This window comes from Hemiscyllium ocellatum, chromosome 20 (genome assembly GCF_020745735.1).
Source record: "Hemiscyllium ocellatum isolate sHemOce1 chromosome 20, sHemOce1.pat.X.cur, whole genome shotgun sequence".
In the NCBI taxonomy this organism is placed as follows: Eukaryota; Metazoa; Chordata; class Chondrichthyes; order Orectolobiformes; family Hemiscylliidae; genus Hemiscyllium; species Hemiscyllium ocellatum.
In genome coordinates, this window is record NC_083420.1 from 29,631,159 (window position 1) to 29,656,136 (window position 24,978).

Below are 24,978 nucleotides of genomic sequence, written 5' to 3' on the forward strand. Positions count from 1 at the left end.
AGACAATCTAACCACTGCCCCATGGTATTCAGTGGTGCTATTATCACTGAATACCCTATTGCCAACATTCTTGGGACTACCATTGACCAGAAACCCAAATGGACACAATGGCATCAACAGCAAGTTAGAGGCTAAGAATACAGTGGCAAATAACCCATCTCCTGACTCCCAAAGCCTAAGACTATAAGACATAGGAGTGGAAGTAAGGCCATTCGGCCCATCGAGTCCTCTCCACCATTCAATCATGGCTGATGGGCATTTCAACTCCACTTACCTACATTCTCCCCGTAGCCATTAATTCCTTGTGACATCAAGAATTTATCAATCTCTGCCTTGAAGACACTTAGCGTCCTGACCTCCTCTGCACTCTGCAGCAATGAATTCCACAGGCCCACCACTCTCTGGCTGAAGAAATGTCTCCGCATTTCTGTTCTGAATTTACCCCCTCTAATTCTAAGGCTGTGTCCACGGGTCCTAGTCTTCTGGCCTAACAGAAACAATTTCCAAGTGTCCACCCTTTCCAAGCCATGTATTATCCTGTAAGTTTCTATTAGATCTCCCCTTAATCTTCTAAACTCCAATGAATACAATCCCAGGATCCTCAGCCATTCCTTGTATGTTAGACCTACCATTCCAGGGATCATCCGTGTCAATCTCCGCTGGACACGTTCCAGTGCCAGTACGTCCTTCCTGAGGTGTGAGGACCAAAACTGGACACAGTACTCCAAATGGGGCATATCCAGAGCTTTATAAAGTCTCAGTAGCACAACGGTGCTTTTATATTCCAACCCTCTTGAGATAAATGACAACATTGCATTCACTTTCTTAATCACGGACTCAACCTGCATATTTACCTTTAGAGAATCCTCGACTAGCACACCCAGATCCCTTTGTACTTTGGCTTTACGAATTTTCTCACCATTTAGAAAGTAGCCCATGCTTGTATTCTGTTTTCCAAAGTGCAAGACCTCACATTTGCTCACATTGAATTCCATCAGCCATTTCCTGGACCACTCTTCCAAACTGTCTAGATCCTTCTGTAGCCTCCCCACTTCCTCAGTACTACCTGCCTGTTCACCTAACTTCGTATCATCGGTAAACTTCGCTAGAATGCTCCCAGTCCCTTCATCCAGATCATTAATATATAATGTGAACAGCTGCGGCCCCAACATTGAACCCTGCGGGACACCACTTGTCACTGGCTGTCATTCTGAAAAAAAACCTTTTATCCTAACTCTCTGCCTTCTGTCAGACAGCCAATCCTCAATCCATGTCAGTGGCTCACCTCGAATGCCATGGGCCCTCACCTTGCTCAGCAGCCTCCCGTGTGGCACCTTATCAAAGGACTTTTGGAAGTCTAGATAGATCACATCATATGGGTTTCCCTGGTCTAACCTACTTGTCACCTCTTCAAAGAATTAAAGTATTGACCATCAACGACAAGGCACAAGTGTTGGAATACTTCCCACATGCCTGGATGAGCTCTAATAATACTCAAAAAGCTCAACACCTTCCAGGACAAAGCTGTCCGCTTGATTAGCACCACCACTGATGCTCAATAGCACCAGTGTGTACTGTCTACGAGATTTACTGTAGAAATTCATTAACGATCCTGAGACAGCACTTTCTAAATCCATGACCACTTCCATCGCAGGCAGCAGATACAAGGGAACATCACCATGTGAAAATTCCCTTCCAAGCCACTCACCATTTTGACTTGGAAATATATTGCTGTTCCTTCAGTGTTGCTAGATCAAAGTCCTGGAATCCACTACGAATGACATTGTGTGTCTTCCTACAGCATGTGGACTGTAGTGGTTCAAGAAGGCAGCTCACCACCACCTTCTCAAGGGCAACTGCAGACAGGCAATAATTGCTCGCCAGCCTTCAACACCCATGTCCCACTAGTGAATAAAAAAAAGTGTGGAGATCATTTTAATAACAGACAACAGGTGACAGTGTGTGCGGAATTCCCTTTATCATTCCTGTATGTTGTTTGCATGTTTAAATGAAATGTTATCGATTTTATCCTGAGTGAACTAAAATGGACATTTTCATACACAGTAAAGTTACAGCAAATCTCTGGCTTCAGGACAGAAATGGAGGAGAACAGATATCTTGGTGTGGTCAAGATAAATGTCTGTCACTGGCGCTGGAGAAGATTGCAGAAATAGAGTGAGGGGACGCATTGGAAGGATGTGCAAACTGATGAGAACATTAAATTCAAGATGTTGCTTATCAATTGGCATACATTACATTTTATCCAAAGAATACACCATTCACACTCCTCAAATAACCAGGACTGAAAACAAATTGATTTGACTTTTAATTGTCAACTTGGAGCAAAGAAATCCTATTTTTAGCTTGAACCAGATGTGCGCTTTCTGTAGCAGAAATTGTTGTTTAGAGTTCCACCAGACCCATCAGATGATGATGCTGCCTGATTTGTTCAAACATCTGCTGTACACTTTGCAATTTCTGGGTGAATATCTTATCTATTGTGCACTACATAGTGGCAAAAAAACAGAACTATGGGATATAAAATATTTTGAGTCAAAGTTAATGTACAGGAAGATTTGAATTTCAAGATCAAAATAAATATGTCTTGAATTTTACGTTAGTAAAGCTATTAAATAATTTAATTATTTAAATTATTCAGTATGAAGCTGAGAGAGTGAATTCCAGCAGGATTCCACTCATCTATGCAAAATGGAAAATAAATCAATTCTGCATTCTATGCAGTGCTAATCAAGCAAAATTTCAGGATTGTGTACGATAGTCTTATGACATTGGATGGAATCTTAATTTTCGTTTGGCTCAGTAAAAATCTTGTCAGATTTGGAGGAGTGAGGCCAGATTAGTTTTCTCATCCTGTCTTACCAAACACATCAAGTTAGTTGCTGCTGCTGATCCAATGCTGCGTATCACATGGTGCCTCTGTTCCATCTTACTGTGCACTCTTAAAAGAAGAGCTTTCCACTCATCGCACATTCATCAAGATACCATCATTCCTTGTGGCTGCACCATCTGCAAGAGCTTGCACCTGCAGGAATGCTGGCATGTACCTTGCTCGTGGCTGGTGACTGGACAGGGGAATGTGGCCCTGAATTTCTCTGATGGGACGTGAAGGTCCTGATTGATGGGATCATGCTCAGGAGAGCTGTCCTCTCCCTGTAGGACAGACAGAGGAGCATGCACTACCGCATAATGTTTGCCTGGTCAGGTATTGCCACCCAGGTCAGTACCCTGTCCAGGGTTTGGAGGGCTGAACAGCAGTGCCTCAAGAAGATCAATTACCTTTTCTCTGCTACAATGTAAGTGCCATACGTATTTTTGTGCTACCTCACATTCACTTTTTTTTTCTGCTACTACACTTGACTCCCACCAAGGTTTCTGCGCTGCCACATTTTTTGTTGCATACAACATCTTCCCTTACTCACTTCCCTTAACCCTCAAACCTCCAACCTTAATAACCCTCTACACTGCCCTTTCACTCTCTCAAACACCTCATGTACAACACCACTAACAGATGTGCCACCTTCACTTGTGCAGAACCCAAAGTATGCATGATTATCATAGCATAGAATGCAGACTGATTCACTTTACATTTTTCTGCCCATAACGCCATTCTAGCAACTGACCAATTGAAGATGAACTGGTGGAAAGGTTCCAATTCAGAGTCCTTTCCCTCATGGAGAGAGGATACTTGCCATAGCTGGAGAAGACTGGGTCCTGTGGAAGTGTATTGACAATCATGCTCCTGTCACTGAATAAGTACAGCTTGTAATAATACTGAAATGCTGCCTTTCTCCAGGTACACAACGATCTGTAGTGGTTGCCATCTCTAATCATTGGCTGTGACACTTTCTGCCTTTTGCAGTTTCCAGTCAGTGTGCCATGAATATGAGCCAAGAGGCAACCATGTCCTTGAGGGAGGCCTCCTCAATCTTTTCAAGAGTAAGACGCCATTCAAGGCATGGAAGAACCATTGCAAGGATGAGACTCCCCACCAGTGATATCACCAAAATGTCAGTGGGCTCAATAGGTGAAGGGAGTGTTGAACAGGAGACTGCTGAAAAACTCACACCGACAGTTGCACGGATGGCTGAGGGATAAACACCCCCAGGCTATTAGCAATCAGACAGGAGGTACCTGCTCAGACCCTGGCAGGAGATGACCCTGTGTTCCTGATGATGAGGAATTTCATTAACAAGCTCAGAGACAAGCAAGCCTTTATGAAAAAGTCAAAGCATGTACATGAATGTCAGCTGTGGGCCCCACAAGGCCTTCTTCTCCTCTCTCCCACCTGCTGTGCCTCACTGAATTTCATGTTGAGTTTTCCAACCACAGTATTGGTAAGATTGCTGTTTGTGACACGTGGGGTTGTTAACAAGCAACAAAGTGTCAATTGAGAACTTGTCTCTTCCTAAGGGAGAATCTCTTTCAGCTTGGGCAAAGGGACCATCTTGATTGTAACACAGATCTTGCCACAAACCACATTGCTTTTAAGATTTTCCAATCAATATTTTATTTTGGATGAAGAAAGATGGTGTTGAACTTTATTATATCTTGGATTTTTATTTAAGATTTGAATTTAATTAGTTATTTTGTTTATATGCAGAATAACGACAGACTGAATGACACTGATGATTATGGACAGTTACAGACTGATGGTGCTGCTTAGGTTGATAGATGAATAGTTGAAAAAAATGATCTGTCAGGAATTCCAAAATTCAGAAACTGAATATGGTCTACTTTATAGAAAGTTATACTCTATAGAAAGTTAATGTTACCTGTCTGTCATTGACAGTGTGGGATATTGGTGTGAAAACAGATTTTCTTCACAAAGTTTGGACAGATTTCCATGAGAATAAGAAAAACCTCATGTTAACATTCATATTCAACTCGTACAACAATCCCAGGGTCTCTTGTGCATCCAACCCTCCACCACCAGGACTCAGTGCAAACCCCTCATAGACTTGTGGAAAAACACACACAATAATGTGCAATAGACCCTTTATGGATTGCGTTAGACTCTGCCAATGAGGAGGTTATCACTTTGCTTCAGAGGTTTGCATTCTCTAAATAAAAATGGAATTGACTCAAATGAAGAATTTGAGTGTTTTTAACCAAGTACTAAGAATGACAGAAATGGTGAGTTTGGACATATTTAAATACTCTCAGTTTTGTTAAACACATGTTTAGAGAAAAACATTTTTTGCACCTGCCATAGGATTTAGTATTTGGATTCAGGCTGTCAACTTTGATCATAACTATTTCAGGAGGCTGCAGCAGTTGACTTTTCACAGCCAGTGATTAGTCATAGCGGGATATTTGCCAGTTCAGAGCTTGTTATAAGATTTGATCATTGTTTTATTTTTCCTTATCATTGGCAATTACAGTAACAAGCAAGGGTATATTTAGAAATACACTATATAATCCAAATGGGGTGGGAAAGACAGGGCTATATCCTGCTCCCAGCAGCTGTGATGGCCATTTTGTAATGTTCATGGAGTGGCTCACACTTCAGCTCGTGGTGTCAGGGCAGAAAGACCTAAAGCAAAAGCAGCAGAGGTGATGGCCTCGTGGTATTACCACTAGACTGTTAATGCAGGGATGCAGGGAATGTTCTGGGATCGGTGGCAGATGGTGGAATTTGAATTCAATAACAAATATGGAATTAAGAGTCTAATGATGACCATGGAATTGTTGGGGGAAATACCCATCTGGTTAACTAATATCCTTCAGGGAGGGAAACTGCCACCCTTACCTGGTCTGGCCTGTAGGTGATTCCAGACCCACAGAAATGTGGATTTCTTTTAGCTGTGCTATAGGGATGGGCAATAAATGTTGGCCTAGTTGGTGACACCCATATCCTATACATGAATTTAAAAAAGCTCTCTAGTTGAAAAGTTCATCAACTCAACTTTGTTTGGTGTCCCTGGAGAGGGAGCATGCGATGATCACTGGTAAGGTAAGACACCTTTAGAGACTGGTGTGCACTGCAGGGACTGAAGTGCAGCATCACACTACACTGTTATTTTAATTTAGTGCATTTCTGTTTTGTTCTATAAAAGCTTCCATTCAACTATTAATTTATGTTTGATTTCGATATGGTGTCCCAGCACAGCTTCATTATTAGTATTTTTGACTTCCTGTTTTAGTCAGAATCAAGAGAACTTTACTTTCAGTTTACTTTTAGTTCAACAAGTGGAAGGAGTTTTACTCTGTATCTAACACCGTGCTATCCCTGTCCAGGTAGTGTTTGTTGGTTACCTGTCAAGGGAACATTCCTTTTTAGTTTAAAAGACTAGAAGGAGATCATGGTAGGTTACTAATGGTCTACGCAAGTATTTAAAACAGAGATTATCATTAAATAGCCCATGATTTGGCTGGCAGGCAATTCTAAGTATTGTGCAGTGTGGAGAAGACGGGCAAAGAAATGAAATACAAATGAGAAACACTTTAGCCCCAGAACCCTATAGCTGCCTCCTATACCAGTATAGTCTACAGGCCAATTTCAATGGACACCTGATGGGTTACCAGCAGTTGTTAATCAGAAAAATCACCATGGTTTCTCATAGTCATACTCCCTTGAGAACAATTCAACACAATTGGTAATCTCAATCATGTTCCAAAGATAGAAGAACAGTATATGAAAGTTTCAATGGTTGGTACAGGTACATAATTGATTTAAGTCCCTGCAAATTTGCGCATTTGTAATCTCCGTGAATAATGACATTTTACCTGAAGACATTTATCTAAGAATTCTTGGTGTCTATGTACACAGATCTCTGAAAGTTGCCACCCAGGTAAATAGTGCTGTGAGGAAGGCATATGGTGTACTGGGCTTTATTGGCAGAGGAATTGAGTTCCGGAGTCCTGAGGTCATGTTGCAGTTGTATAAGACTCTGGTGAGGCCTCATCTGGAGTATTGTGTGCAGTTTTGGTCGCCATACTATAGGAAGGATGTGGAAGCTTTAGAACGAGTGCAGAGGAGGTTTACCAGGATGTTGCCTGGAATGGTAGGAAAATCTTATGAGGAAAGGCTGAGGCACTTGGGGCTGTTCTCATTGGAGAAGAGAAGGTTTAGGGGAGATCTGATAGAAATGTATAAGATGATTAGGGGTTTAGATAGGGTAGATACTAAGAACCTTTTACCGCTAATGGAGTCAGGTGTTACTAGGGGACATAGCTTTAAATTAAGGGGTGGTAGGTATAGGACAGATGTTAGGGGTAGATTCTTCACACAGCGGGTTGTGAGTTCATGGAATGCCCTGCCCGTATCAGTGGTGAACTCTCCTTCTTTATGTTCATTTAAGCGGGCATTGGATAGGCATTTGGAAGTTATTGGGCTAGTATAGGTTAGGTAGGACTCGGTCGGCGCAACATCGAGGGCCGAAGGGCCTGTACTGCGCTGTATCCTTCTATGTTCTATGTTCTATAAATCAAACGGTAAACAAGTATCAGGTTTAAAAGTACCTCTTCTGTTGAATGGAGTTTCTAGTATAAAATGTAGCCCTTACCAATGGGGATTGAAGAGATCTGTGTGTAAAGGTCAAGCATCCTGTTGCCATCAACGTCCACCAAGTAATTTCCCCGGCTTTCCTCGTAGTCACAAAAGAAATTCACGGCATCTATGTTCTGAAGGGGGCAAAATGGAATAGCTAGATTTAGTGCAGTTATAAAAGGTAAAGTCGCCACTGTCCTTTCATAAATTAGTTAATCATTTTAATTTACAAAATAATTAGTAGGGAGAGAATTGGTAGTGAGTTTAACCTGAGGTTCACCACAACTCAGGTAGGAGGTGATGTGTGAAGGCTGGACTTTCATGATGACCCCAGCTGGGTACAGGAATTGAACCCATGCTGTTGTCATTACTCAGATCAGCTCTCCAGTCAACTGAGTTAACCAACCCCTAAGTATAAAATATGGAGAGTAATGGTTTTAATGAGGCATCAAAAGGGATATCTAAGGAAAGTTAGGTGTTTCTTGCAAATCATTTCAAGAGGAAGTAGAAAAATAGCATGTTACATAAAATAAAAATAACTGACAGCCATGATTCTTCTTATCTTTCTTCAGTTTCTTTCTTTCTAGGCTCAGTCCAATTTCATTTAGCCCATGAGACCCGTTACCTTTCTTCCAACTGAATAGTTCCCAGTTAAACAAAGTCATGATTTTAAGGTTCACCTGTTTCAAATCCCTCCATAGTCTGGTTTTTCTCTATGTCTATAATCTTCCCCCTTTCCACAATCCTCTGAGACATCTGTATTTCTCTAATTCTAGACTCTTCAACATTCCCAATTTTAACCGCTCCACTACTGGTGACCATCCTTTTAGCTGCTCGAACATTAAGAATCAAATTTTCCCAGCCTCCAAATGTCATGGCAGCGGTCAATCCATTGATAAAATATGGGAAAATCATTAAAATTAGGTTCTTGATGGTGAGAGAAAAACCTCTTTTATATACAGTTGCTATTTTCCGATGTGGCCGAGAGTCTAGACAACGACAATTTGTGACATGAAAGCAGATACCCAATGGTTCCAACTCACCACTCACACGCCTCTGGGTCTCCACCTTGACCAGCATTCCCTGATACCTCAAACATGGCCCACAAACGGCAACCACTGCCCCTCTCCTACCTCAGAGGTTGAAATCACACATGCACCTGCCTCATCGCACCATGACAGCACATTTCTGACTCACTTGGAATACAGTTATCCATTTTAATGCTGCAGTTTCGAGCAAATATTGACACCTTTTACTGAATCATAGGATCAAAGAAGTGTTTTGGCGCAGAGCAGCCATTCAGTCCATTGTGAGTCTACCAGTTCTTCAAATGAGCATCATTACCTATTGCCAGTCTCCTGCTTTTTCACCTTACCATTGTGCATTATTTCTATCCAAACAATTATCCAGTACCTGTAGGAATATGCCTGATTTACTTTCACCTTGGACTGCAAGTATTTGCCAAATGATCTTGTGTAAAGTTGCCTTTCTTGGGTGATGCCTTGCATCACCAAGGGTGATCACCATCCCCCAAGGGTGGTGGGGGAATCAAAGTTTCAGTTATCCTAATGTATTTACAATCTCTGACTACATTTGCATGCTATGGCTTATATTCATCCATTAGAATCAGTTCACTATGTCAACAATCCAAATAGACACATTCTGTAGCTCTCCTCATCACAATCCTCCATGCCACCTTGCATAGAGAACTATGTTTAACTGTCACTCATGTATTATGTGAAAGTTTGCTGCCCACATTACTAAGAACATGTTCTGTTTCTGATATTCCTCATACAGGTTCACTGGATCCATGACCTGTGGATCGAGTCACAGGATTATCATCATTCAGGCAACATTGAAGATGCAGAGAAATTGCGGATGGACAACTATGGTAGACAGACGAGGACCAGCAGGAACTTCCAGTGGCAGCTGATCAGTCTCCAAATGAAGAAATCACAGCAGAAGGTCCTCTAGGTGCCGAGGAGATACATGGGGCTCAGAGTCTCTCTGTTTCTGTTGCAGACTGAAGATGACCCAAGATATTGTCAAAGAATGGTATCATCTGCTGGATCAGGACCTTAAGGGGTAGGTGGCCATCCCAGCAGAGGCCATCAAGGTAACAGCTGCACTAACTTTGTATGCAACTGGCTGCTTCAAGGCTCCACTGTGTACCTGTGTGGAATCTCTCAATTAGAATATGAATCAAGGTCATTACTGATACAATTTGCGTCAGATCACACTGTTCCATTTGTTTACCTGTGACCATGTCAATGCTGCAGCTTAAACAGTGGAATTTGACAGCATTGCTAGCTGTCCCAAGGTGCAGACTGCTGTAGTTTGTATTAACACTGCGTTGAGATTGTCACATCATAAGCTCCTGGCAGTGCTGAGTACTGTCACCCACAAGGAAGCATGAGTGCAGTGCCACGGAGACATATGGCTGCATAGAATGGCGTGAGATAACCTGATGGAGCTCATAGAGAGTAACACTCCACAAAGCTCCCCAAAGTTAACACTTAGCTGATTTTTGGTAAAATTCAGCCCTAAGTTCTGGAATTCCCTCCCTAAACATCTCTGCTTCTCTATCATCCCTTTTCTGTTTCAGACCCACCTTGAAACTTATTTTGACCAAGGTTTCGGTCATCAATGCCAATGTCTCCTTCTGTGACTGGGTTTAGGCTGCTCTGGGAGATGAGGGAGGAAATTATAAGGGCTCTGACCCAAACTTTTAACTTCTCTCTGGTCTCAGGGAGGTGCCAGAGGACTGGAGGACAGCTACTGTAGTTCTACACTTCAAGAAAATTGGTTGAGATAGAGCAGGGAAATCAGGGATAGTTAACATGACTGTGTCAGAGGGAACCATGCCGAACAAATCTGATTGAACTTGTCAAGGAGGTGGCCAGGCGTATAGATGAGGGTAGTGCAGTTGTTGCTGCTTATGTGGATTTCAATAAAGCCTTTGACAAGGTCCCACATGGGGGATTGATAAAAAAAGGTAAAAGCATGTGGATCCAGGAGAACTTGACAAGTTATATCCAAAACTAGCTTAATGGTAGGAAACAGGCTGATGGTAGAATGTTGTTTGTGTTATTAATGTGCAGTAGTATACCACAGAGATCAGTGCTGGTTTCCAAATTGTTTGTGATAGATATAAACCAAATAGAAGAAAATATCAGAGGGATAATAAGTAAATTTGTGGTAACACAAAGATTGGCCAGGTGGTTGACAGTGAGCAAGAAGGTCTTAGGTTGTAGGAGGATATAGATGAGCAGATTAGCAGCAGATGGAATAACCCTGATAAGTGCAAGGTGATGCACTTTGAAACAAATAACGTATCAAGGTAGTACTCAATGAATGGCAGGACACTAGGAAGCTCAGGAACAGTGGGATCTTGGAGTGTTTGTCCAGAGATCCCTGAAGGCAGCAGGACAGGATGATAGGCTGGTTAAGGCGGCATACAGGACATTTGCCTTTATCAATCGTGACATAGATTGTAAGATCAGGAAGATGATGTTGGAGCTGTCCAGAAATCTGGTAAGATTTAGGCCACAGCTGGAGTACTTTGTACAGTTCTGGTCACTGCACTGTTTAAGAGTGTGACGGCACTGGAAGGGGTATAGGGGAGATTCACCAGGATGTTGCCAGGGATGCAGCAGTTTAACTATGAAAAGAGACTGGATAAATTTAGATTGTTTTCTTTGGAGCAAAGAAGGCTGAGGGGCACATGGTTGAGGTGTATAAGGTTATGGGGGCATTGACAGGGTGGACGGAAAGCAACTGTTCTCCTTAATTGAAGGGTCAATAACAAGGGATGTAATTTTAAGGTGAAAGGAAGGAGGTTTTGCAGAAACCTTTCGTCACTCAAAGGGTGTTGGGAGTTTGGAATGCACAGTATGGGAGGGTAATTGAGGCAGGAAGCCTCACAACCTTTAAAAAGTACTGGATGGACATTGAATGTCATAACATTCAAAGCTATGGGCCAAATGCTGGAAAGTGTGACCAGAGTCATATAGATATACAGCATAAAAACAAACCCTTTGGTCCAACTCGTCCATACTGACCAGATATCCTGTATAAATCTAGTCCCATTTGCCAGCATTTGACTAATATCCCTCTAAACCCTTTCTATTCATATACCCACCCAGATGCCTTTTAAATGTTGTCTTGTATCAGCCTCCATCACTTCCTCTGGCAGTTCATTCTGTGCATGCACCACCCTATGCATGAAATCGTTGTCCCTGAGGTGTCTTTTGTATCTTTCCCCTCTCCTCTTAAATATATGCCTTCTAGTTCTGGACACCCCCACTCTGGGGAAAAGACCTCGCCCATTTACCCTATCCATGCCCCTCATGATTTTATAAACGTTTATAAGGTCACCCCTCAGCCTCTGACATTCCAGAGAAAACAGCCCCAGCCTATTCAACCTCTCTTTATAGCTCAACTAGCAACTCCTCGTAAACCTTTTCTGAACCCTTTCACAACATCCTTTCTATAGCAGGGATACCAGAATTGCATGTAATACTCCAAAGTGGTTGAACCATTGTCCTGTACAACATGACCTGCCGACCGCTATATTCAATGCTCTGAACAATAAAGCCAAAGCATACCAAATGCCTTCTTCACCATCCTATCTACCTGCAATTCAACTTTCAAGGAACTATGAACCTGCACTCCAAGATCTTTTTGTTCAGCAACATTCTAAGAGAAAGTGAGGACTGCAGATGCTGGAGATCAGAGTGCAGCAACATTCCCCAGGATCTTACCTTTAAGGTTATAAGTCCTGCCCTGATTTGCTTTTCCAAAATGCAGCACCTTACATTTATCTAAATTAAACTCCATCGGCCACTCTTTGGCCCACTGGCCCAGCTGATCAAGATTCCATTGTACTCTGAGGTAACCTTCTTCACTGTTCACTACACTTCCAATTTCGGTGTCACCTGCAAACTTACTAACCATACCTTCTATGCTCACATCCAAATTATTTATATAAATGATGAATAGTGGGCCCAGCACTGGTCCATGAGGCATATCGCTGGTCACAGATCTCCACCACCACCCTCGGTCCTGACCAGTACGGATCTGGAGTAGTTTTTTCTGTTGGTGCAGACTCAATGGACTTAAGGGCCTCTTCTGGACTGTAAGATTCTATAATTCTATGATATTAGATTTAGAATTCTCCAGTGCGGTGCCTGAGGGTTTCACTGTAAGTTGGCATTGCTATTCTTGGTGTGACTTGTCAGCTGTGTCTATTGGAGACAGACTGCAGCTTGAATAATAATTATTTATTCTTCAAGGTCAAGGGTAGGATATCATTTTGTTTCACCTACTCATTAGCATTTCAACACTGACAGAATTTACTGAGGATTTTGATTATCTGTGGAAAGGGTGCGAGAAATGTTTAGCACGCTAGGCAGCACAGTTACTCAAAATAAATCTCCTAAATGTTCAAGGTGTGAGGAGCTTTTAAATTAATGGCTAACCTTCCCAGATATAAACATGTTTATGTATTGTGTAGGATTCTTAACTCCTACAGGTTGTGCCAATGATTTCAGGTAAGTCAGAAGTGATTCTCATTTTAAATCTACATTGATAGGTAATATTGCATTTCCAGAATGTTCTTTGGTGATGGAAGATTGACTTTTAGCATTGCTACTTGTTTCTAGAACATCTGAGACAACAAGCTACCATCAAATGATGACTTTGATTCCCTTGTCACAAGCTTTCCCTAATAGATGGGAGAACAGGAATATCGTATGAGTGATCTATATGAAGCACTGGTGTGGGATTGAGAAAAAAAACCAGCTGTTATAAACTGCACCAAGAGTTTATGGTATTGGTCTGGCATTAATGCACTGGGCGATGCAGTGAAAGCTCTCCCTTAAAATGGTTCCCTGTTTCATCTCATTAATTCACCATGAGTCTTCTTGACAGCATGCAACTTAACTTTTTTTTTTACTTTTTTAAAGTTTGCCACCTAGATGCTGAAGATGCACCTCTCACCTCAATAGAGTTGGCTTATAAATTGTGCTGGTGCCTGTGGTGCTATTTACTATTGTGAATGGATATGTCACTAATTGGCAACTGCACTTTGTCTGTCGTTGTTCTGACTATGACTCTAACACAAAAAATCATCACAGGTCTTCTTGCTTATTACAATACAGACAACAAATGACTTTATTTTTATGTTGTCCAATTGCTGCAGCAAGTGATGGAAGAGCTGAGGAAGATATCTGGAGCAGGATAAATAGTGCAACAGTATGGTCAAATTTTTCCTATCGCAGTACTGAAGATCCTCTTGCAGGTACTATCCACAGAGAACCATGAGGTCTTTGAGATAAACTGTGAGAAGAAATGGAGGCAGATGCACATTGTGATCACAGTAAAGAACCCGAGGATCCAGATTTGGTTCCACAAAATGTTAAGTTACTTGACTTATATGCTCAAGATCAGAGAATAACCTCATCTACCAATAATTACTATCAATTGTGGTTTATTATTGGATTCATTGTTTCATCTGTGCATTTACTGTTACTCTAGGCGCCCAAGCTACAGTTCATATCTTGCACATACATTAAAAGAGATTTAGAACACCCACTAACATACTTTGTTCCCTCCAGTAGATGTTGGCTCATAACTCGAGGGAACAGCACCTAAGGACTAGGGGATAGAAAACCCAATACGGCCTTACCCTAATGGGGGAATCTCCATCTTTGAAGGGGGCATGACTGAGGCCATGGTCAATGGCGGGGGTAAGTAAAGCCATCAAAGCTGACTGTATACTCACACCTAATCCTCCTTCTCAATCTACTCACTTCTCCTTTCTCAATCGGTTCAGCTGCAGCTGGTGTGAGTATTTATCACTGACCCCAACTCTCCTTCCCTCAACACACCTTTATACCCATGTCTGTCACATTTCAGGAAACCAAGGATACTACACAGCCAGTATTGGGTCAGCAAACTGCAAGACAATGATGATGAAGAGAAATTGTCACTCATTCTCCCAAATACAGACGCCTTGTGTAGTGTAGAGGGTTGCTCAATGATAGGATTTCCATGTGATAAACAACAGCCGCAAGTATCAGCAGCTAGGGTAGCTGAGGTGCTAGTTAACCAGAGTGCAATGATGTCCATGATTTCTACTGCAGACTTCTCTTTGGAAAATGTTGCACGTTGAAATGCTTGGGCCTATCAGAAAACCTGTGGCCACTAAAGGAACAGAAAGGTGCCTGGCTCTAACTTGGCACAGGGTGTTCAACAAGGCTTTGATGCCCATCTATTTCAACATGAAAATAGCAGCCAATTCCGCAGGAATACTTGCAGATCAAACACAGAAGCAGCATTTGATGGCCAGGACCTGGGAGACAATGCTATATCAGCACCCAATTACTGCAGCTTGGAACTTCAGAGGGCCAGTGGTAGTGGGGTTGGGAGCCATAGGCAAGGCCAGGGGTCAGGAACAGCACTGAGGCCTGTGATTAATGTCCCTCTCCTTTTCTGACAGCCAGCAGTTGAGCTTTATTCAGAATACAGGCAGAAAATACACAAAGTCTGTGTGATTTGGGGAAACTGAAATCGTGTAAGCTCACCTTATTGTTGACATAATGGCAGATAACAGTTTGCAAGGATGACAGCACCGTCCTCCCAGCACTGTAACTCTTCCAATTCTCATTGCAGTTGCCCATCAGACAGCCCAGACTGTTAACATCAATATCGGACTTTGTATAGCCAAACCTGCTCAATGTCATTCTGCAGGACCATGTGCAATGTCGATAGCTTTGCAGCTGCCATGTTTCAGCCACTGGGTTAGCACTACACAGAAGCAGTAGCACAGGCAAAAGACACATAGAAAACAAGCATGCCGAATGCACAAGGGATTATGTGCCTTTTGAACGGAATATGGAAAGGTTCTGATTATTGAGTTCTGAATAATTGCCCTGTGGCAGCTTTTCTGGTGGTATTGCAGCCATGAGGTTGGAATCAGAGGGAAGCTAAGGTTTGGGACTGTTGGTAGATGGTGAATTAGGATGGCTTTCACCAGCACTGCATCAACCATGAACAGCCAGGCCCCAACAGGCATGTGTTCACTGCCTCCTCCTGCTTTGCCCATTGTGAGGGATATGCCCTCATGAGGGCACTGTTGCACAGGATGCTGTTTATCACAACAAATCTTGGAACACACTTTGCCAAACACTACAGAGACCTTTCAGAATGGCATATTAAATGGAATTTTTTTTTGTGCACTCCAGCAGTCGTTTGTATTAAGTTGATTTTGTCCCTTTCTGAACAGAACACAGTGAGCCCCCTAATGTAACCGTGGACAATCACCTAGGAGATATTGTAAATATCGTCTGCACCATTCTGGAATGAGTCCAATATTTGAAAGGTCATGGTAACAGTCACCTTTTGCAGGCAATAGCAGTCCTTTCCCACTCTGGGGCAGCTTGCTGCAACAGCTGACACATTTCGACGAACATTTCCTTAGCGAAGTGGAGAGTTCAGGAACATTTTACCTCAGGCTGGGTTAAACTTGGATACTTCCCCGATAAAAATTATGGCAGATATGGAGTACTGCTGAGAGTCCTTCTTCTTCCTCCTCCTCTTTCAAGCAGTTTGCCCTCCTTTGTAATGCTTCTAGTCGCTCTTCCTGTCCTACAGTTTTATGTACAGGAACCACGGGTCTGAACAAAACATTTGGAGTCAGAGCTGACATCTTCAGCACGTGCCATTACTGGCAGACTTCAGCATTTTCAGTCAGGAGATGACAAGTGCATCACAAATGCCATTTTGGACCTCAGATGGTATCCTGAGCCCACAGAATCTTGATCTGTAAAATCTGCATGAGAGTCAGGAGGGCAAAAATCCCTCAGCCACCAGGGAAAGGTTTAGGCCAAATTACCTGCATAGATTTGTAGCCAACTGTCGCTTTTTAATGAGATTGGAACAATCACATTGACTAAATGCTTTAAAAAGTTAACATTTTCTGCTTGAATTACTTGGCCCCCCCAGCAATAACCTGAAAGGATGGAGGTAGGAATTTTTCTGAATCACATTTCCTACAACATGTCCAAGAATTCCATCTGGAGAATGCACCCAAACATCATTATTTCACAGATAGAATTGAATCCTCTGACATTTCTCTTGTTTGCACCACAGCTGGTTTGTACAGACAATCCAAATTTACAATAAATGTGAAGAGATTTAAAAGAAAAGGCATTCACAATCACTGCAGAGGGATGGATTGCTTGCACTTAAGCACTGCTTTTATAAAATGTGTTTTTCAAACTGCAATATGCAGCATAGAGGCTGTTACTTACGCCCTGCTGTTGGATACAAGCACCAGAGACATGACACAGTCAGACAAGTGAAAATCGGTCAGACAGCTGCCTAAAAATGTAAGTTCACATGACCATCGAAGTACAGCTGGCTTCAGTTTTAGCCTTGCAATCGGATTTTGCTGATGCCCTGCCTTGCTGACCAATTCTACTGTGATCCTGCTATACTGGGAAACCCAAATCGAAAATTACCAGCTAGTGAGCATCACATTCAACTGGCACATACAAAGATTTGTATGTTTAATTAATTAATACCGCATCATTTTAAAAAGATTTATTTTGTAATATCAAGACATGCTACTCTCATTTCAAAAGCCATTTTACTATATCACAGTTTCTGTTTAAATTGGTTGAATCAAATTGAAGTACAGAAGTGTTTCATTTGACGAGCCAGAGATAACATGCAGTTCAGTCTGCAAATGGTTTTGATCTATATTTCCTTAAAATAAAGTTCTGCAGGAACAAATAGACTTTTAATGGTCAGGTTGGAACTACAGTAAAGTTTACAGTAAATATTACTCCCCAAGCCAATCTCTACCTTCTGCTCCATTCCAAATACAATGTCTGTCCCTCTGCATTGCTGTCCCCAGTCAGGCCATTTACCTTGATCTCAATATCCCAATTTGCCATCTTTTTCCCGAGTTGGTCCTCTTCCTCTGTCCTCAGCCTGCCTCCTGTTTGTCTAATGGTCAAACCTGCTCTTTAGTCTCCTGCACCATTCCTCACTTAGCCTCTTTTCCATTCCACTGCTTGAGATGTGCCACTTTAGTTTAATTCTCGCTCTTCTCTCTCTATCTCTTTTCTTAATTCTCTTCCAATCCATGTTTATTTCAATCATTTGTACATCCAATCCATACTCCAGCTTGCACATGAACACCAAGACCTCCTGTTCCTTCCCATCCTTCTACTCCGCTATTCTTGTTCTGCGCTGATAATAAAGCTCATTATGTCATGGTATAGACATCAAAATTGGCGGTGACAGCAGATAGTAAAGATTAACAAAGTATTCCCACCCAATAAAAAGATCTGTGATATTTATGACCAGAATTGTATCTATGTATGTGACCTATCGGTATTTTGCCAAACATTACTCAGAATTGATGATCCCAAATCAGTGGCCCAGATAGGTTCGGGAAATCTGCAGAAGTATAATGAACAAGCTCAAGCCAGGACAATAGATTGCTTACACACAGTACCCACTCGTAGTGCTGTTACCAACAATTTTTTTAAATTTTGCATTTCAGATGATCAGGTACTTATTCTTGCAGATTTTATTTAACATAAAATAACTAGTTCATCAAAACTTGGGAAGGCATGTTGCGTAATTTTGATGTACTGCCAACTTTTGACAAAGACACCTTTGTACTATCGAATTATGCTGTTGCAAATCTTTCCAGAATGAAAGTTGGGATTTAATGAGATTGAACTTTGATCTTTATCTAACAATTAACCGATTGTATCATAAATTTCATAGTTCAGGTCATTTTTACTGAAATTGATAAACAAAACCCAAAGCAGAAATTGCAAAATTTCAATACTTCAGTCCTTCTGTAACTGATGGTTTTTCTCAATGCACTCTACAACTATCTGCTTGGTTAAATATTCTCACTGTAAGATTTCCTTTCTTGTTGCTTTAAGAATCATCAAATCCAATGACGTGACATAAATCTGACCAGTTGCCAGTTTTATAACAGATGAGAGTTAAGACAGCCCTAAACAAGATACAAAAGCCATAAATTTTGCCTCCATAGGGTTTTCAACTTTAATGTCACATCTTGAAAGCATACATACCTCCTGCATCATTTGATGTTTATCTAAGTGCGATGAATTCTCTTGGAACTAGTTCACAAACAAAGAAAGCATTTTTTGCAGCCAGACAATCAGATATAACAAAGGAAGTAACCAAGGAGAATCATGCTGTCATGTAGTGTATCTTCTTATTTGTACCTGTCTGGCACCAAGCCTGAAGTAGGATAAAAGGTGACCTCAGAGACAGTGGTGGGTCTGTGTGTGAGAGTCTGTTGCTAGGAAAACACAGCAGGTCAGGTATCATCTGAGGAGCAGGAGAATCGACATTTCGGGCATAAGCCCTTCACCTTTCTTAATTTCTGTTGAAGATCTTATGCCCGAAATGTTGATTCTCCTGCTCCTCAGATGCTGCCTGACCTGCTGTGCTTTCCCAGCAACATACTCCCGACTCTGATCTCCAGCATCTGCAGTCCTCACTTTCTCCTAGAGTGAGAGAGAATGTGTGGTGGACTGCCTGGGACAACTTGAGGAGCTATTTAGCTGTGTTTGGTCAGATGGAGTGGAAGAAAGGTTGACACAGGATGAACAATTGAGCCCTAGAAACAAAATAAAATAAAATATACTAATGGCAGCAGATAGCTCAGTGGTTAGCACTGCTGCCTCACAGTGCCAGGGACTCTGGTTCAATTCCACCCTCAGGTGACTGTTTGTGCAGAGTTTGAATATCCTGTGTCAGTGTGGGATTTATTTGGATGCTCTCATTTTCTCCCACAGTCCAAAGATGTGCAGGTTAGGTGCACTGGCTCAGCTAAATTGTACATAGTGTTCAGGAGTAAACAGGGGAAATGCAGGGTTGCAGGGTGTTCTGAGTGGGTGATCTTCGGAGGGTCGATATGAACCCGATGGGCTGAATGTGTGTTGCTGGAAAAGCACAGAAGGTCAAGCAGCATCTGAGGCGCTGAAGAATCGATGTTTCAGGCATAGAGTCCTCGCTTTCTTCTCCTTGATGGGCTGAATGGCTTGTTTCCATACTGTAGGGATTCTGTGATTCTAGTGGAGGGGTTAGAGGGGTCAGTGCTGGTCAGGTAGCTGCCTTCCTCAGATTAGATTACTTACAGTGTGGAAACAGGCCCTTCTGCCCCACACCAATCCGCAACCCACCCAGACCCATTCACCTACGCTTATCCCTTCACACTATGTGCAATTTAGCTATGCTAAGATATGTTAGGTGCCAATTCACCTAACCTGCACATTTGTGGGAGGAAACCAGAGCACCCGGAGGAAACCCATACAGACATGGGAAAAACGTGCAAACTCCACACAGTCGCCTGAGGCAGGAATTGAACCCAGGTCTCTGGCGCTGTGAGGCAGCAGTGCTAACCACTGTGCCATCCCAAAGAGTGTGAGGAACAGTAAGGTAAGAGCTTCTAAACACTTCAATTAGAGAGCAGATGGCTGCTGCCACATGCCACACAGAACAAGCACTCAATCTGTTGCCATCAATTTATTTGTCCACCAAGATTGCTTTCACCTGGCACAGGTCCTATGCTTTCCTGCCTATTTAGCTTATGCATCATATTTAATCTGCTCCTTGTTAACAAACCACTTAATACTCGAAAAACTAATTTTAAACCACTTATAACTTCAAACCCAATATATGACTCCCAAATTTAATGTCCATCTTACACACTTTCTCTTAACCATGCATTCAGCAGCAAGACAGACACTTCTTCCACCACCTCTGCCACGCTAGCACAATTTAGAAGGGTCATCAACTATTGTCAGGTTATTTGCCGGCTGATGTTTAATAATTGAGTTTGTAAAGGGCTGTCAGTTTTCTACTGCTGTTCAGCAAGTTTTCAGTGAGTGGTCAGACCATTCATAGGTGCCATTATTTGCCCTGGTCTGAAGACTGAAAGGGACACTGAGCAGAGACAGTATAGAGGAGGACAAGCAGAAGGAGGAGGAGGAACAGAGGGATATGGACAGGATATGGACTGAAGGGGAGGAGGCATCTCAGAGGAGGCCTTGTCACCTAAATCATCAGGGAGCATTGCTCTTATCTCAACTCAGCCAGGAGCAGTATGTGTGTCATTTCTACTTCATGAACAAGTTATTTGTAATAATCTGCCACCTTTTTCAGGCAGATCTGCAGCCTCAAAGCATAGTAGGGGTATTGTGTTTTGATGGCTGTGAAGGTGACCATGGCCATGACTTGCTTCACTTCAAGAAAAGGTTCTATGCGCCGATTTGGTCAGGTTACTAGTTTTTTTTAATTTCAATAGTCTCTTTGGGAGTTCAGAACAGTGGGAATGAATGTTGGAGCAGTTGCATGCTCCTTCTGTCGAATGTGGGAGGTAAGGGTCATCACTAGTGTCCCCACTGATTTCATCAGTGGGAAATGCACCCAAGCCCAGCTGTTCAGAAACTGCATTAAGGAAGCTGGGGCTGGAGCTGAATTAACTTCAGATTATTCGGGAGGCTGAGGGGGTAATTGAGAGGAGTTACAGCGAGGTAGTTGCACCTCAAGTACAGTAGATAAGTAGATGGTTTACAGTTAGGGGATGGAAAGGGAACAGGCAGACAGTGCAGGGATCCCCTTTCGCTGTTCCCCTCAATAATACGTATATTGTTCTGGATACTGTTGGGGGGAATGACCTACCAGTGGAAAGCCATAGTGGCCAGATCTCTAGCAGGAGCCTGACTCTGTGGCTCAGAAGGGAAGGTAGGTTGGTGGAGAATAGAAAAACGCTAATGATTGGAGACTCAATAGTTAGAGGAACGGACAGGAGATTCTATGGTCGCAAACGGGACTCCCACAAGGTACGTTGCCTCCCAGGTGCCAGTATCCGAGATGCCTCTGATCAAATCTACAAGATTCTGAAGGGAAAGGGTGAGCAGGCAAAAGTCATGGTGTACATTGGCACCAATGACGTAGCCAGAAAAAGAGATGAGGATCTAAAAAGTGATTTCAGGGAGTTAGGTTGGAAGCTAAAAGCAGGACGAACAGAGTAGCAACCTCAGGATTACTACCGGTGCCACATGCTAGTGAGGCAAGGAACAGGAAGCGAATGCAGCTAAACACATGGCTACAGGGCAGGTGCAGGAGAGAGTGCTTCAGATACGTAAATCACTGGGGTACCTTTTGGGGAAGATGGGACCTGTACTTTAAGGACAGGTTGCACTTAAACTAGAAGGGCAACAATGTCTGGGGTGGGAGATTTGCTAGGGCACTTTGTGAGGGTTTAAACTAGTTTGGTGGGGATGGGAACCAGAGCTACAGAGGGTAGTCTGTCAGGAAGGATACACAGTTGGTAGGGCAAAGGGATGGATTAAAGTGTGTCTGTTTCAATGCAAGGAGTGTCAGAAATAAGAGTGATGAACTTAGAGCATGGATCTTGGAGCAACGAGGTTGTGGCCATAATGGAGACCTGGATATCACAGGGCAGGAATGGTTGCTGGATGTTCCAGGGTTTAGTATTTTTAAAAAGAACAGGGAAGGGGTTAAAAAAAGGAGGGGGAGAAACATTGTTAATTAGACAGCACATCACAGCTACAGAATAGAGGTTGTTGAGGAGGGTATTTCCACTGAATCACTATGGGTGGAAGTCAGTAATAGGAAAGGAACAGTCACTTTATTGGGTGTTTTCTATACACCCCCCCAATAACAGCAGAGAGCTGGAAGAACAGATTGGACAGCAGATCTTGGAAAGGTGCAGATGTAACAGAGTTGTTGTTATGTGTGACTTCAACTTCCCAAATATTGATTGGAACCTCCTTAGTGCAGATGGTCAAGATGGAGCTGATTTTGTCAGGTGTGTCCAGCAGGGATTCCTGATTCAATAACATAGATAGGTCAACGAGGAGGGAGGCCATATTGGATTTGGTGCTAGACAATGAGCCAGGCCCAGGTATCAGATCACTTGGTGGGACAGCATTTCGGTGACAGTGACCACAACTGCCTCACCTTTACCATAGCCATGGAGAGGGATAGGAGCAGACAGTATGGGAAGGTATTCAATTGGGGGAGGAGAAATTATACTTCTGTTAGACAGGAGCTGTGGAGTATAAATTAGGAACAATTGTTCTATGGGAAAAGCATAAGAGAAATGTGGATGCTGTTTAAGGAGCACTGGATAACTCTGTCCCACTGAGACAGGCAAGGAATGGTAAGGTGAAGGAGCCTTGAATGACATGAGCGGAGGAGCTTCTCATCAAAAGGAAGAAAAAAGCTTACTGAAGGTTGAGGAAGCAAGGATCTAGCACAGCTTTAGAGGATTACAGGGGAGCTAGGAAAGAACTCAAAAATGGACTGAGGAGAACTAGGAAGGGGCATGAAAAAGCCTTGGTGGGAAGGATTAGGGAAAACCCTAAAGGCAGTAAACCCTAAACCCTACATGTACACGAAGAATAAGAGAATGATCAGAGAGAGGTTAGGACTGATCAGGGATAGTGGAGGGAACTTGTGCTTGGAATCCGAAGTGTTAGAAGAGGCCATAAATGAGTTTTTTGCTTCAGTATTCATGAGAGAGGGGGACCTTGCCAATAGTGAGAACACCATAGACCAGATTAGTATGCTTGAACAGATTGATATTAAGGAAGTGGATGTGCTGGAAATTCTGGGAAGCATCAAGATAGATAAGTCCCCAGGGCCAGACCAGGTATATCCAAGGTTACCACAGGAAGCGAGGAATGAGATTGCTGCTACTCTGGCGATGATCATTGTATCCTCAATCTCCACAGGAGTAGAACTGACTGATTGGAGGGAAGTGAATGCTGCTCCTATGTTCAAGAAAGGAAATAGGGAAATCCCTGGGAATTACAGACCAGTCAGCCTTACACTTGTGGTAATCAAGGTACTGGAAAGGATTCTGAGAGATAGAATTTATGACTAGTTGGAAAAACATAGTTTGATTAAACATAGTTTGATTAAAGATAGTCAGCATGGCTTTGTGAGGGGCAGGTTATGCCTCACAAGCCTTATTGAGTTCTTTGAGGGTGTAATGAGACAAGGTGACAAAGTTTAAGCTGTGGTTGTAGTGCATATGGAATTTAGTAAGGCATTTGATAAGGTTCCCCATGGGTAGGCTCATGCAGAAAATTAGGAGCTATTGGATACAGGGAAATTTGGCTGTCTGGATATGGAATTGGCTGGCCGAAAGAAGACTGTAAGTGGTAGTGGAAAGTATTCTGCCTGGAGGTTGGTTACCAGTGGCATACCGCAGGGATCTGTTCTTGGGCCTCTGCTCTTTGTAGCTTTTATAAATGACTTGGATGAAGAAGTGGAAGGGTGGGTTAGTGGGTTTTGCTGATGTCACAAGGTCTGTGGTGTTGTAAATAGCATTGAGGGCTGTTGCACACTACAACAAGACATTGACAGGATGCAGAGCTGCGCTGAGAAGTGGCAGATGGAGTTCAACCTGGATAAATGAGAGGTGATTCATTTTGGAAAGTTGAATTTGAATGCTGAATACAGGGTTAAAGACAAGATTCTTGGTAGTGTGGAAGAACAGTGGGATCTTATCGAGTCATAGAGATGTAGAGAAATGGAAATAGACCCTTCGGTCCAACTCAACCATGCCGACCAGTTATCCCAACCCAATCTAGTCCCACCTGCCAGTACCTGGCCCATATCCCTCCGAACCCTTCCTATTCATATTTCCATCCAGATGCCTTTTAAATGTTGCAATTGTACTAGTCTCCACCACTTCCCCTGGCAGCTCATTCCAAGCACATACCACCCCCTGAATAAAAACGTTGCCCTTAGGTCTCTTTTATATCTTTCCCCTCTCACCCTAAACGTATGCCTTCCAGTTCTGGATTCCACTACCCCAGGGAAAAGACTTTGTCTATTTATCCTATCCATACCCCTCATGATTTTATAAACCTCTATAAGGTCACCCCTCAGCCTCCAATGCTCCAGGGAAAACTCTTGGGGTCCATGTACATAGATCCCTCAAAGTTGCCATCCAAGTTGTAAGGGTTGTTAAGAAGGCATAGAGCGTTTTGGCTTTCATTAACGGGGAATTGAGTTTAAGAGCCATGAAGTTTTGCTGCAGCTGTCTAAAACCCTGGTTAGACCACACTTGGAACATTGTGCCCAGTTCTGGTCAACGCATTATAGGGAGAATGCAGATGCTTTTGGGAGGGTGGAGAGGAGATTTAACAGGATGCTGCCTGGTTAAGTGACTCCGCACTTTTCACACCAGAGGGAAGAAGAAAGAGAAGTGACTTGATAGCATTGGACAAGATAATGAGAGGCACAGATAGAGTAGATAGCCAAAGATTTTTCACCAAGGCAGAAATGGCTGTAATGAGTGGTCATAATTTTAAGGTGACTGGAGGACGATATAAAGGAGATGTCAGAGGTAGGTGCTTTGCGCAGAG

General features: G+C 42.7%; 1 protein-coding gene across 2 annotated transcripts in view; it reads right to left on the reverse strand.

Moving 5' to 3' along the window:
• Nucleotides 1-24,978, reverse strand: part of abat (4-aminobutyrate aminotransferase) — a 169,863-nt gene that overhangs the window by 71,965 nt on the left and 72,920 nt on the right. For both annotated transcript variants that reach the window (XM_060840698.1, XM_060840700.1), the window contains exon 5: nt 7,527-7,644. In XM_060840698.1, coding sequence (XP_060696681.1) covers nt 7,527-7,644 — 118 coding nt within the window. The remainder of the gene's footprint in view (nt 1-7,526; nt 7,645-24,978) is intronic.